Consider the following 12,617-nt stretch of genomic DNA (forward strand, 5'->3'; position numbering starts at 1 on the left):
CATACTGTAAATCACCTGTACATACTGTAAATACTGCATACCTGGCACTTACTCCTTATTGCACTTCTGGTTAGATGCCAAACTGCGTTTCGTTGCATTGTACTTATACATGTGTAATGACAATAAAGTTGAATCTAATCTAATCTAATCTAATTTCCTGGAGGCTTGACCACCACCTAACCATAAGAATAAACATTATTTTCCTAATCCTAACCTTTACCTTAAGCTAACCCTAACCTCAAACTAACCTTAAAGCAAGTCTTCACCCGAATATTTACGGTAACCATTTACGTTGCATTTTGTCCCAATAAGTAAGGTGGGTCACCACAATGAGACTTTTGTCCCCACAACTACAAGAATAAATGTCCACACACACACATACACTTCTTAATTGCATGAAACAATGAAGTGCACTCTGTACTGTGTCTACCAAAGCATTATTTTACATTCTGATGTTGTAGTTGTCTGTGGAGTTGTTGTATTCAATCTATTATGGATACTCAGAGATTAACAGTAAGTTCTCCTCCATTGTGGTCACTGTTTAGGACTTGTATATCTAGGATGTGTGGTATCAGTCCTGTCCTTCCTTCACTGGGCATGGACATTTTGTAAAAAAAAAAAAAAAAAAATGACAGAGATGAACATTTTTCAAACTCTTGGTGATCAGAAAAAACATCCAAAATATGCAGCACTCAGCACAGAGTAGACATCCAACAACTAACCACACTGCTGCAGTTTAACATAGTGTAAATACGTAGCACTCCTAGTGTTAGGTGATATTAAGGTATGTACTGAGATGAGATCTGGCAATACTGTTTCCACTGCTATGCCTTGCTGTCCGTACGATAGATTGAGGGCAAGCTACGTAGCAAATCTGATCTTGTAATTCTTGCCTGATTTTGATCAGTTATATCACTCGCCCCAGTTGTTTCCAATTGAAAACATCACAAAGAGTAGCAGAAGACTGTCAGAATGAATCAGAAATCATCAAGACATTGTGAAACGCATAGTCTTCACTTAAACTATGCTCTGAGGAGTTTCCCCGAACTTTCTTTTATTTCTTCATTTCAGTGATTTGTGTTTTGAGGTCAGCAAAATATCCAAGGATATCCACTGGTGGCCATGGTCACCACAGACAAAAGCCTTGTTTTGTTTGTTTTTTTTTTTTTACCTTTTTTTTCTTGTGCAGATCTGAACTTTTGACAAGTTTATGAGGAAAACAGTTTTTTGCAGAAGCTTAAAAAACACTACTCGTTAGTAGTAGTATTAACTCTAAAATTTCAGTTGCTTTTCAACTTGAAGTTCTTGAATTGTTCTTTCAAAATGGGGAAATTCACTAATTCCCCACCACTTTCCTCTCACACAAGTATTAGAGGTTTATTTTTTTAAATATATGCCCAAACTTTGGTAACACATAGCCATCCCAAAAGCTCTGCCAATTGATAACTTTAATACCGGCACCAGATTGCCTTATCCATCCATCCATTTTCTATACCGCTTATCCGTCAGGGTCACGGGGGAGCTGGAGCCTATCCCAGCTGACTACGGGCGAGAGGCGGGGTTCACCCTGGACTGGTCGCCAGTCAATCGCAGGGCCAACACACAAAGACAGACAACCACACAAACCATAGGGGCAATGTGTAGCACATCAACCTAATGTGCATGTTTTTGGTATTGTGGGAGGAAGCCGGAGTACCTGGAGAAAATCCATACAGGCACAGGGAGAACATGCAAACTCCACATAGAAGGGCCCAGACCGGGATTCGAATCTGGAACCCTCTTGCTGTGAGGCGACAGTGCTAACCACTGCACCACCGTGCCTCTTGTAAGCTTGGTGCTTATTTAGCAGTGACTGCTGTCTGTGTGAGTGCCTTGGCATTTTGGCAAGTTAGGGCTGTAAAAATTGCTTGACTCCACCACTGCCTAAAATTTAAGCTTGGATTTTAAGTGAACTGCACTTTGAGAACTGGCTATAAATTGAGGCTGTTTTTAGGACTCTGAAGCAAATGTTCCATTTCTAGCTCTTCAGTTTTCTTTCTCAATCTCTTTTTTGAAGGAGCAGTTGCAATGTCGTAATGTGGGCTAATACTTCAAAAATGGATGTTGCTCCAAAGAGCTTACAAATTCTTAAATGTGGTATCTTGACCCACATCTTCAACCTGGTGCACAAAGATCTACACAGCGAGTACAGTTTCATTGATTAGTGTCACCAGTTCAGTATCTGACCAAGTATAAAATACAGTCACAATCTGCTCTTCTGTTCCTGAGTTATGGTGTTGAGTGATGGACAGAAAATCTGACCACTGACTACCAAATATGCAGTTTATCCTTGATTCCAAGTGGATCGCATTTGAAGATAATGTTGAGATGCACTGATTCTCTTCAAGGTTGGATTGCAAAGCTTCTATACAATTATTGCAGAGCCTTTGTTTGAACAGCACAGTGGTTATGTTCTGGGCAAAAAAGTAAGATATCATACACCATACCAGAGATATTCAACATCTGTGTCATCTCACCAGTTTTATTTAATACTGGTGGAGGAGGAGAGACAGACTTGTGTATGCATCTCAGCAGGAAAAGCTCAGTTTCAGCAGTACAGTACACGGTTTATTTTTGACTTAGATTTGACATCACATTAATTACTCACTTGAGCAATCAGCAACAACAAAATGAAGCATTTCACTTGCTCTAACGCAGAGTTCACTTGCCTCAGCTGATGAGTCAGTTATGTCTTGATCAGATGATACCAATATTGGATTGGATCAGTCTGATCTCTAAAAAATTCCCTCAAGGTGTTCCTAACAACCCAAAAATGCTTCCGTCAGAATGGAGGCAAAAAGTATTTGAATACTGATTTGGACATGTTGTTTGGACAATGGTTAGAGCATATGGGTCAGCCCTTGAAGAAATCCACCCAAATTACGTATATTTGCAAATTACTCATGGGGAGAAAAAAGTGGACATCTCATAGTTATCCTGAACTTACATATGCTTGAAAAGCTTGTACATACAGACGCTTGTGTTTATGATTTCTTTACTTGCTCCTCCATGTCCATAATATGCAATCAAAAATCAAAGAAACCCAATTATGCATGATGTTATGCCCATTAATTAATGTGTGCACAGACCTGGTTCTGGTACTCCAGGCTCTGGGTCTCGAGATCCTTGGTGAGCCTGGCGACCTCGCTCAGGGCTTCCTGTAGAGCTTGACTAGGTGAGGAGCTTTGCATCAAGATGTGACTCTGTCTCTTCAGCTGTTTTTGCTCAACCACCATCTAAAGAAAGGAACATGAGGATATGTATATTTTTTCATATGAAAGCAATTCAGGACATGTTATTACAAGGAACAAAACAGCCTCATGAAAGTCATCATGAACAGAAAATGAGAACTCACCACTCTGGCAAAGTTCTCTGCCTCTGTCCTCAGGTCCCTCTCCAGGTTCAAGGTGTCCTGTAAGACCTCAAATTCCTCCAAAGCAAACTGAGACACTGGACAACGATTTAAACGTCAGGTCATTAGTGGCTGCTAATTACCGTTATAGTACAACATCTAGTCACACTATCAACAAATAATTACTTGTGATACCCTGTTGTAATTAATGTAAGCAAATAAGACAATTCTCATCATTAGAATCCATTTTTACATTTTTAACTTAAATCAGTAGTGACAGTGTTTCTAAAAATAAAGACTGGATTAACCATATGCAACACCCTCATACCTCTGTTATATTTCCCAAGGAGCTTCTTTTGAGCCACGATCTCAGCAGTTAAAACAGTGTTGTCATGTTTCTCTTTCAGCAGCTGCATATACATGAGGGGACAGAGCAGCGAAAGAATAAATTAAAAAAATAAATAAAAAGATAAAAATACAGTTGGTTTTAAGAGTTCTTTTTACAATGGCAATGTCAAAATGGAGATGACACAGAAGATTTTAACATACAAATCAGACTCCAAAAAAAGCTGTGACACTGTGTAAAACACGAGTAATGTGAAGGTGATAATTTACTAATCCTTTTTGTCATGTGCTATGAAAACAGTACAAATATATTTAATGACTCACCTCATCAACTCATCAACAACAACAAAAGACTATGAAAGTTGTGGAATGCACAAAAGACACCTGTTTGGAATACTCCAGAGTTTAACATAGGTTCACTAGTAGCAGGTGATAGTAACACGGTTGGGTATAAAAGAGACATCCTCCAAAGGCTCAGTCGTTCACAAACAAGGACGGGGCAAAGCTCACCATTTTGTTAAACACATAACTGTGTAAAAGATGTTACCACACCTTGTAAAGCTGTTGTCTGAAAACGCAGTTTGTTTGTGAATGACTGTCTTCTGTTTTCATGTACGATTTAAACAGCCTCCTAAATTTACAACATTTGCAGTCAGTTTTTTTCAATGCAAGTGCAATGCACCCCTGTATAGAGATCACGTTTCTCCCACACTGGCTCCCTGGAAAAGATTTTTATAGATAATAGATAAAATTCTTCTTATTACATACAAAGCCCTTGATGGCCTTAAAGACCTCATAGTTTCCTATTATCTCACTAGAACTCTACAGTCCCAGGATGCAGGGTTACTTGTGGTTCCTAGAGTCTTCCCCTGAGCCTTCAGTCATCAAGCCCCTCTCTTGTGGAACCACCTTTGGTTTGGGTCTGGGAGGCAGATGCACTCTCTCTGTTTAAGAGCAGACTTAAAACTTTCCTTTTTGATAAAGCTTATGGGCTGGCCCCCAGTGATCCTGCTATAGGCTTAGACTGCCTGGAGACTCTCTATGACACACTGGATCTCTGTCACACACATGAATTGCACCATCTGTTACCACTACAATTAGTCATATAATAACAACAACAACAACAATAATATGTGATTAATGCGATAAAATGCTCCCCCCCTTCATTAGCCGACTGATGTGCCCTTGAGCAAGGCACTTAACCCCCCCAATATGCTCCCCGGGTGCTTGATGCTGCCCACTGCTCCTGTGTGTGTTTCACTGCATGTAATTTGCCGGGTGTTGCATGTGTGTGTTCAACTAAGGATGGGTCAAATGCAGAAGACGAATTCAGTGTGTGTGTAAAAATATATATACTGCCAATAAAAGTTGATTCTTCTTCTACATTCTTCTTAATAATAACAATAACAACAGCAATCATAATAATAATAATGTTATTATTGTTATTACTATTATTATTGATATTGTTACATGGCAACAGCTCTTCCCGTCAGCAGCAGCCTCCCCCCAGCTAGACAATGTACCCTGTCACATTTCAAAAACAGCTCAGGAATGTGGAAAGGACCACAACAATGGTATGTAGACTCCCCAGATCCCAGCCTGAGCGAGAATCTCCAGGATGCACCAAAATAAGCCTCCCACCTGGAGGCCCCGCCCTCAATGCAAAGGACCCAAAGGACCCAACATTCAGATACTGGTGACCACAAAATACCCCCAGAGGTCCTGTGTCCCTTCCCCTGACAGGTCAGAGCACAAGGGGGACCTACAAAATATCAAGCAGGTAGTTTTAATATTGCGGAAGATTGGTGCATTTGTTAACGTACGTGAACTGACAGCAAGCTTGAGATGTGAGCCGTCAGTGACAGTACTTGCATACCCAGAGCCACATTGTGCTAGCTAAAGCCGTAGAGATGGCACAAAAGCGCTTAATTCACTGATGCAAAAACCTCACTACACCTTAGAAAAATGGCACAGTGCAAAACAAATCCCATAAACTTACTTCTTCTCTCATTTCCCTCAGTTGTTCTCTTACTGCCTCAAGATGGGTGACTGCTTCAGTTTTCTCCTTCAGCGTTAACTCCAAATTACTTTGCAGGTCTGAAACAAATACAATTAAAAAAAGCGTTAAACAGTTTTTACAGTAAACTGTTGGCAATATCAATCTGCTGTACAGCCTTAATGTAATGATTAGGAAATATCAGTTATATCACAGGAGCTGAATATTAGAAGCTAATACTCACAGAATGTGAGGAAGTACAAGATTTGTTTAAAGATTTGTTGCTTTTAGATTCATTTATTTGTTTTGTGATATGTAAAGTGTAGGGATATACTGTGAAATGAAAATTATTGTTAGAAGAAGTAATGTCAGTAATGTGTTAACTGTATAAAATGTAGATATTTCTGTGTGCATGAAATCTTAGTCACACTTCTGTTCTGAAATCTTTTAAATTACACAGAGATTAAATCTGTTAATAGAAAGCAGCTCACAGCAGGACCACACTGAGACATTTAGGAGGGTACTGAAGCAGAAAAAGGTTGCTGACATCTAAAATTGTTTTTAGAGAGAGATGGAATGCCCTTTGTTAAGTAGGACAAGTATTCTGATGGATGAAATTCTCCCATTAAATGAAAATGCTTTAAAATGTCTGAACAGATGAAGAGTTTTAACAATGAGAGGACCTTCTTTTGGACATCACCTGTGATGTGCTCAGCTCAGATTTTAAACGGACGGCTTTTGATTATATTCAGTATCAACCTTTATATAGTAAAAGTGAAAATATATAGAGCGTTTCCTGACAGGAAGAGCTTTGCCTAGACAATTATGAATTTTCAACATAATAAGCCCACAATCTTTGAGCAAGTTAACTTATTTCTGAATTCAATCATCCTCTGCATCAGGATATATCATTTGCAAATGACATGATTATCTCTCCCGTTTAATGCCAACAGCCTTGAACAACATGATGAGAAAAACATCATGGAGTATGAATCCATTATCACCCAGGGTATAATTACTGGTTGACTAAAAGAACTGACCGTGACATTTCCCAGTGACAGCTGGATGAGACAGAAAGTAGTTCACTTGTACTGTACTTTAGACAGTTTAATACTTGCATAACATACTTTACATAATTGCTCATAACTTTATGCGTATATAATGCACAGATAATTAGTTTACAAATAAGTTGTTTTTTTGCCCGCTATATAGTTTAGCTGTTTCTGTGGTTTGAGCCATGCTAATTTTCTGTGTGTCATATGTGTCATACAGGACATCACAAGTAAAACTGTGGAGTTACTGTACCTGAGAGGATGGTCTGGCACATGGGGGAGCAGCAGTCCTTGCTGACCGCATGTAGGTCTTCAGCCTCCTCCTCGTCATCATCGTCAAGATTGATCTCGGTGATGGTGTCTGGGCTCAGGTGAGACAGCAGCATCAAGCTTTTCCTCTTCAAAGAGCGGTTCTGACGGTTCAGCTACAGCGAGACGCAGAGAGAAACAAAGAGACGTACATGTGAATGTCAATTTCAATAGAAAAAAATGAAGTCATTTTAACATGTGCTGTTATGCACTATGCACATGATCTAGTGTAACAGTAAATTAAATCAGATAACAGGGCCACTGTCTAGGCAATCGTCAGTTTTTAAGTTTGTTTCTTTGGTTGATTACTCTCTTGGCCTTTTTCTCCTCTCTAAACACTTGCTGAACATGTATTGGAATCAAACTGGTTTCCTCTGTAAACTGTAAAAAAATGTCCAGTGTATCATGTTTGACTGTCTTGTCTATACTGCGTGGTTCTACCCAGCAGCAGCATTTTGACACCATGAATGTGACAACAGTGTGCTGCGTGTCTTCTTTGTCCTCCTCTTCTTCATCATCACCATTATCTTTGTTGTCAAAGCCATTAAAGTTCGAATCTTAAATTACATGGAGTCAACATGAGACGAGCTCACTTTTGCAATACCACAGGTGTAGTGACGCTGAAGCTTAACAGCAACATTTAAGGTGTGTTGATTGATTCACAACGTCAACCACGTATTAACTTTCAAAAAAAAAACAAAAACAAAAACAAAACATTCCACCTTAAAAATTGTCGCTGCTGGTAATATTTTTTTCTTCAGTCTATATCTTACGATGGCTGCTAATTAAAAAAACACATGTAAACAGAGAAAACGAGCTAATTAAGAAAACACCATCGATTTGACAACACATGCTAGGAAACAAACCGCAAATATACAAAATACAAGCAAATACAGAAACAAGCAGAAGCACAACAGAGGTGTTTCCAGAGGACACCAGTTGCTGAACGCAGCTTGGACACGCTTCTTCGTTTCTACAGTTAGTGACTCATGAAGCTAACGAAGTCAAGTGGGTGCACGGTCATTTTCTGCAGATGTGCAGCACAATGTCAACCTCACAGATGACATTTTACTAGGTTAGACAAAGTCTCAGAGATCTTATCCCAACCCTAACCATTTTGTGGGAGTATAATGTAGGTGAGTCTTATAGTGGATCCATATCTGCAGGTAGATCTGCAAACTGTAGCAACAAGCGCGTCCAAGTGTGTTCAGCAGTGAAACATTTCAGTTTTCATGTTTTCTGCATTTGCAGCACGTTTCCTAAATGCTGTGCACTTCCTTGGAATCGAGCCACAACTTAACTATTAGTACATGTTGTAAGTGAGCTCCAGTGCTAGTAACGAATACACCTACACCTACACTACACCTCTGTCTTATACCACTAACTAAAATTTCTTGGATGTGATTAAATAGCAAAGGTGATAAAAACAAGCAGCAACATTTAATTTTAAATCTAATTTTAAGTGAAAATAAATTTATAGATAACTTTCTTAACAGTAGCTGCAGCAGCCATGACAATAACATGTATGTGTAAATAGTTTCTATTAAGAGTGTGAATACACTCACCATACCTCAATGTGAGATTACATGGTGCAGCCACATAAACAACCTCTACATGCACAACAAATGGCATGCAATGCCTAAAAGATGACATGAATCCAACAAAAACGGTCGTACCCAGCATCTTACAGCACCTTCATTTTCAAAAATCTGCATAGAGTGACAAGCATATGTATTAAGGTAGTGGGAACCTGGCAAAGAAATAAGGCAACAGAGCGACAGACAGGGCAGCTGAGATGTCGTTGATTTCCTCTTTTCTTTGGCCCTGCAATCAGTCATAATAGCAGGACGCATGCAAAAGCAATGATAAGGTTTGGGAAAACAGACATCATTAGAGAAGCACAAGCAGACGAAGAAAAAGGCAGTGAATATGTCTCCTTTTAGATGTAATCACAGTTTTTGATGTGACATGTATTTGCATCTTGCATTTCTGTGCATCATGTTATTCTGCGTGATAATCACTTCGAACTTCTTATGTAGCGCTTTTCTTTACAAATTCTACATGAAGCACACATATTAAGCTGCCACAATGGCCATCCCATTTCTAAGAGTTCCATAATCAGGATGGCCATATGTAACGATTAAGCAGACCATTACTAAGTAAATCATGATTGAAGCCTACTGGAAGGAGATGGATGCCAATTATGCATGTTTCCTGATGTCATCTGAAGAAAGAAAAGTGCCTGCAGAGGGGGAAAAAAAGAGAAATAAAAAAGACGAGCCATAAAAGAAACATTTATTAATGGCATTCTGGTGAGAGCAGATTGCAGCAATTCCATCTTTTGATGATGCCCTTCAGACTGAAGCTTATTTCTGAAATGCATTCAACAATACATAGCATGGAATCACATTCTTTTGATAATACTCTACAATTGAGAGAGATGTATATATAAAATTACATACTAAAATAAATCAAACCTGACAAAGCGCTGGGTTAGAACTCTCTGGACTTTACCTTTACAAAGTCAGAGCACCTCATTTTACCTTTGATCACACAGCAATACAAAAACATGAAGCATCAAAACCACATTCAGATTTGATTGGTTGTAAATTGCTAACTCCCTCCAGTTGCTTTTTAATTCAACATGTAGAGGAGTTAAAAAAAATTGCTCTGAACTTTAACTTCTTTCAGAGTGGCCTTGGAAATATTTGGTATTCAAACATACCGTCGCTGGGTACAAAAAAATCAATTTAGAGTTCAATTTATCCATCCTACTCTGGGAACTACTCCTCATGTGTTTTGGGTTTGATTTAAATGTAAATGATGAATAAACTGATGTTAACACTCTAAGTGTGTAGGAATTATGACTTTACAATATTGCTGAAATGCTATTGAAAGGTCAACACTGTTCAAAGAGGTAATGTCACTTATTCCAACCTTATTCTATTCGAAGTACTCATGGTTTAATGGTGAATAGATGTGCTGCTTTCAAGTGAAGTAAGTGAATAGTTGATGTATGGATATATTCTGGGAAATGGCCAATTAAGGACTGTCCGTATGACTGGTCCCCACAGGGAGTGCTCATACAGCCTGACACATAGGCAGTGTCTACTTATGTAAACTCTTTTATATCAAAGAGAAGAAGACGAGGGAAGAAGCAGTGAGCAGAGGAAAGCAAAAACATCAAATAAAGCTTGAAAGAGAGTAGAGACTGCAATGAAGCCAAGCCAAGCTTTTGGCCAGTATATTCTTAAGAACAAAGCGAGTAATTCCTGCTGTCAAACAGGAGGGGGTTAGTTTATTGCTGTCCAGTGGACATTGCTTGATACATTATCTTTCCTGGAGCCAATTCATGCACGTATGATAAAAAATGTGACCCGTGAAATTTACAAATCTGCACATCTGCAACCTTAGAGTACAACAACAAAGAAAGTACTACAATAAAAGCATGCTGCTTACTTGGTGGGCTCTTTAAGTCATTTTTTTTGAAGGTCCCTTTATGTTCACTATTTATTTTGAAGCAATGACCACAAAAGTGCATTTGACCATAAAGGCAGCATGTACAAGCCTTGTCAGATACACTATATTGCCAACCGTATTTGCTCATCTGCCTTTACATGCATATGAACTTAAGTGACATCCCATTCTTAATCCATAGGGTTTAATATGAAGTCGACCCACCCTTTGCAGCTGTAACAGCTTCAACTCTTCTGGGAAGGCTTTCCACAAGGTTTAGGAGTGTGTTTATGGGAATTTTTGACCATTCTTCCAGAAGCGCATTTGTGAGCTCAAACACTGATGTTGGATGAGAAGGCCTGGCTCACAGTCTTTGCTCTAATTCATCCCAAAGGTGTTCTGGGTTCAGGTCAGGACTCCGAGCAGGCCAATGAAGTTCTTCCACGCCAAACTTGCTCATCCTTTATGGACCTTTCTTTGTGCACTGGTGCGCAGTCATGTTGGAACAAGAAGGGAAGGAACTGTTCCCATAAAGTTGGGAGCATGGAATTGTCCAAAATCTCTTGGTATGCTGAAACATTCAGAGTTCCTTTCACTGGAACTAAGGGGGCAAGCCCAGCTCCAGAAAAACAACCCCACACCATAATCCCCCTCCACCAAACTTCACACTTGGCACAATGCAGTCAGACAAGTACCGTTCTCCTGGCAACCGCCAAACCCAGACTCGTCCATTGGATAGCCAGATGGAGAAGCGTGATTCGTCACTCCAGAGAGCTGCTCTGGAGCCCAGTGGTTGTGCTTTACACCACTGCCCCTGACACTTTGCAGTGCACTTGATGATGTATAGCTTGGATGCAGCTGCTCGGCCATTGAAACCCATTCCATGAAGCTCTCTACACACTGTTCTTGAGCTAATCTGAAGGCCACATGAAGTTTGGAGGTGTGTAGCGATTGGCTTTGCAGAAAGTTGGCGACCTCTGCGCACTATGCGCCTCAGCATCCGCTGACCTCGCTCTGTCATTTTACGTGGCCTACCACTTAATGGCTGAGTTGCTGTCGTTATCAATCGCTTCCATTTTGTTATAATACCACTGACAGTTGACTGTGGAATATTAAGTAGCATGGAAATTTCACAACTGGACTTGTTGCACAGGTGTCATCCTATCACAGTACCATGCTGGAATTCACTGAGCTCCTGAGAGCGGCCCATTCTTTCACAAATGTTTGTAGAAGCAGTCTACATGCCAAGGTGCTTTATTTTATACACCTGTGGCCATGAAAGTGATTGGAACATCTGAACTCAATTATTTGGATAGGTAAATGAACACTTTTGGCAACATAGTGTATTCTGTACATGTCTATTTACTTTATATCCGGACATTTGTGTTGATTTAAATTAAAAACCATGTTTCATGAACATGTCCATGAGTGAGACAGGACACGAAGGACATGTAAAAATGAAACTTTCTGCATTATTTGATCAGAGAAACTATTGATAGTGAGGCAGAAACACTATTCATATTTCTTGGATGGCTAAGTTAATGAACTTTTCTCGAGAGTCATTTTCTGAGGAAAGAGACAGTGACTCATTCTGCAACATCACTGTCTCTGAGCAAAGAGAAATCTTGTCACAACTTGAGACCACCTTCTCTCCTATAGCTCAAAGTTTAACAGTGATGTGACAGAGTCTGATTTACACTTTAACAAAAGAGTCCAACATTTAAACTACTGCAATATAGATGCTGTTTGAGCTGTTTTGGTCCCCACTAGCAGTTTTATAAACTTAGCATTAATATGGTACTTTTGTGAATCATCTGCTTAGCTTTATAAACTCTCCAAGTGAATACCACAAAACACCTTTACATTGGTATTATCATTGTCTATCATTCAAACTGGAATGGTTTTAATGGGACAACTGTAATGAAACGTGCGGAAATAAAGAAAAAAAACAGCATAACTGTGGACTGGTTAATTGGTCCAGTTGTTTTAATATAGACTAAAAAAGTTAGACTAAAAAAGTTTACAAACCTTGAAATATAACTCATGTATGCCTCGATTAGTGTTTTTA

General features: G+C 39.4%; 1 protein-coding gene across 4 annotated transcripts in view; it reads right to left on the reverse strand.

The window, feature by feature from the left end:
* shtn1 (shootin 1) overlaps window positions 1-12,617 on the reverse strand; it is a 37,460-nt gene that overhangs the window by 9,880 nt on the left and 14,963 nt on the right. For all 4 annotated transcript variants that reach the window (XM_046402016.1, XM_046402019.1, XM_046402015.1 and 1 more), the window contains exons 5-9: window positions 7,038-7,209; window positions 5,736-5,833; window positions 3,720-3,801; window positions 3,395-3,489; window positions 3,129-3,275 (exon numbers count right to left, since the gene is read on the reverse strand). In XM_046402016.1, the coding sequence (XP_046257972.1) occupies window positions 3,129-3,275; window positions 3,395-3,489; window positions 3,720-3,801; window positions 5,736-5,833; window positions 7,038-7,209 (594 nt within the window). The remainder of the gene's footprint in view (window positions 1-3,128; window positions 3,276-3,394; window positions 3,490-3,719; window positions 3,802-5,735; window positions 5,834-7,037; window positions 7,210-12,617) is intronic.

This window comes from Scatophagus argus, chromosome 10, assembly GCF_020382885.2.
Source record: "Scatophagus argus isolate fScaArg1 chromosome 10, fScaArg1.pri, whole genome shotgun sequence".
Lineage (NCBI taxonomy): Eukaryota > Metazoa > Chordata > Actinopteri > Scatophagidae > Scatophagus > Scatophagus argus.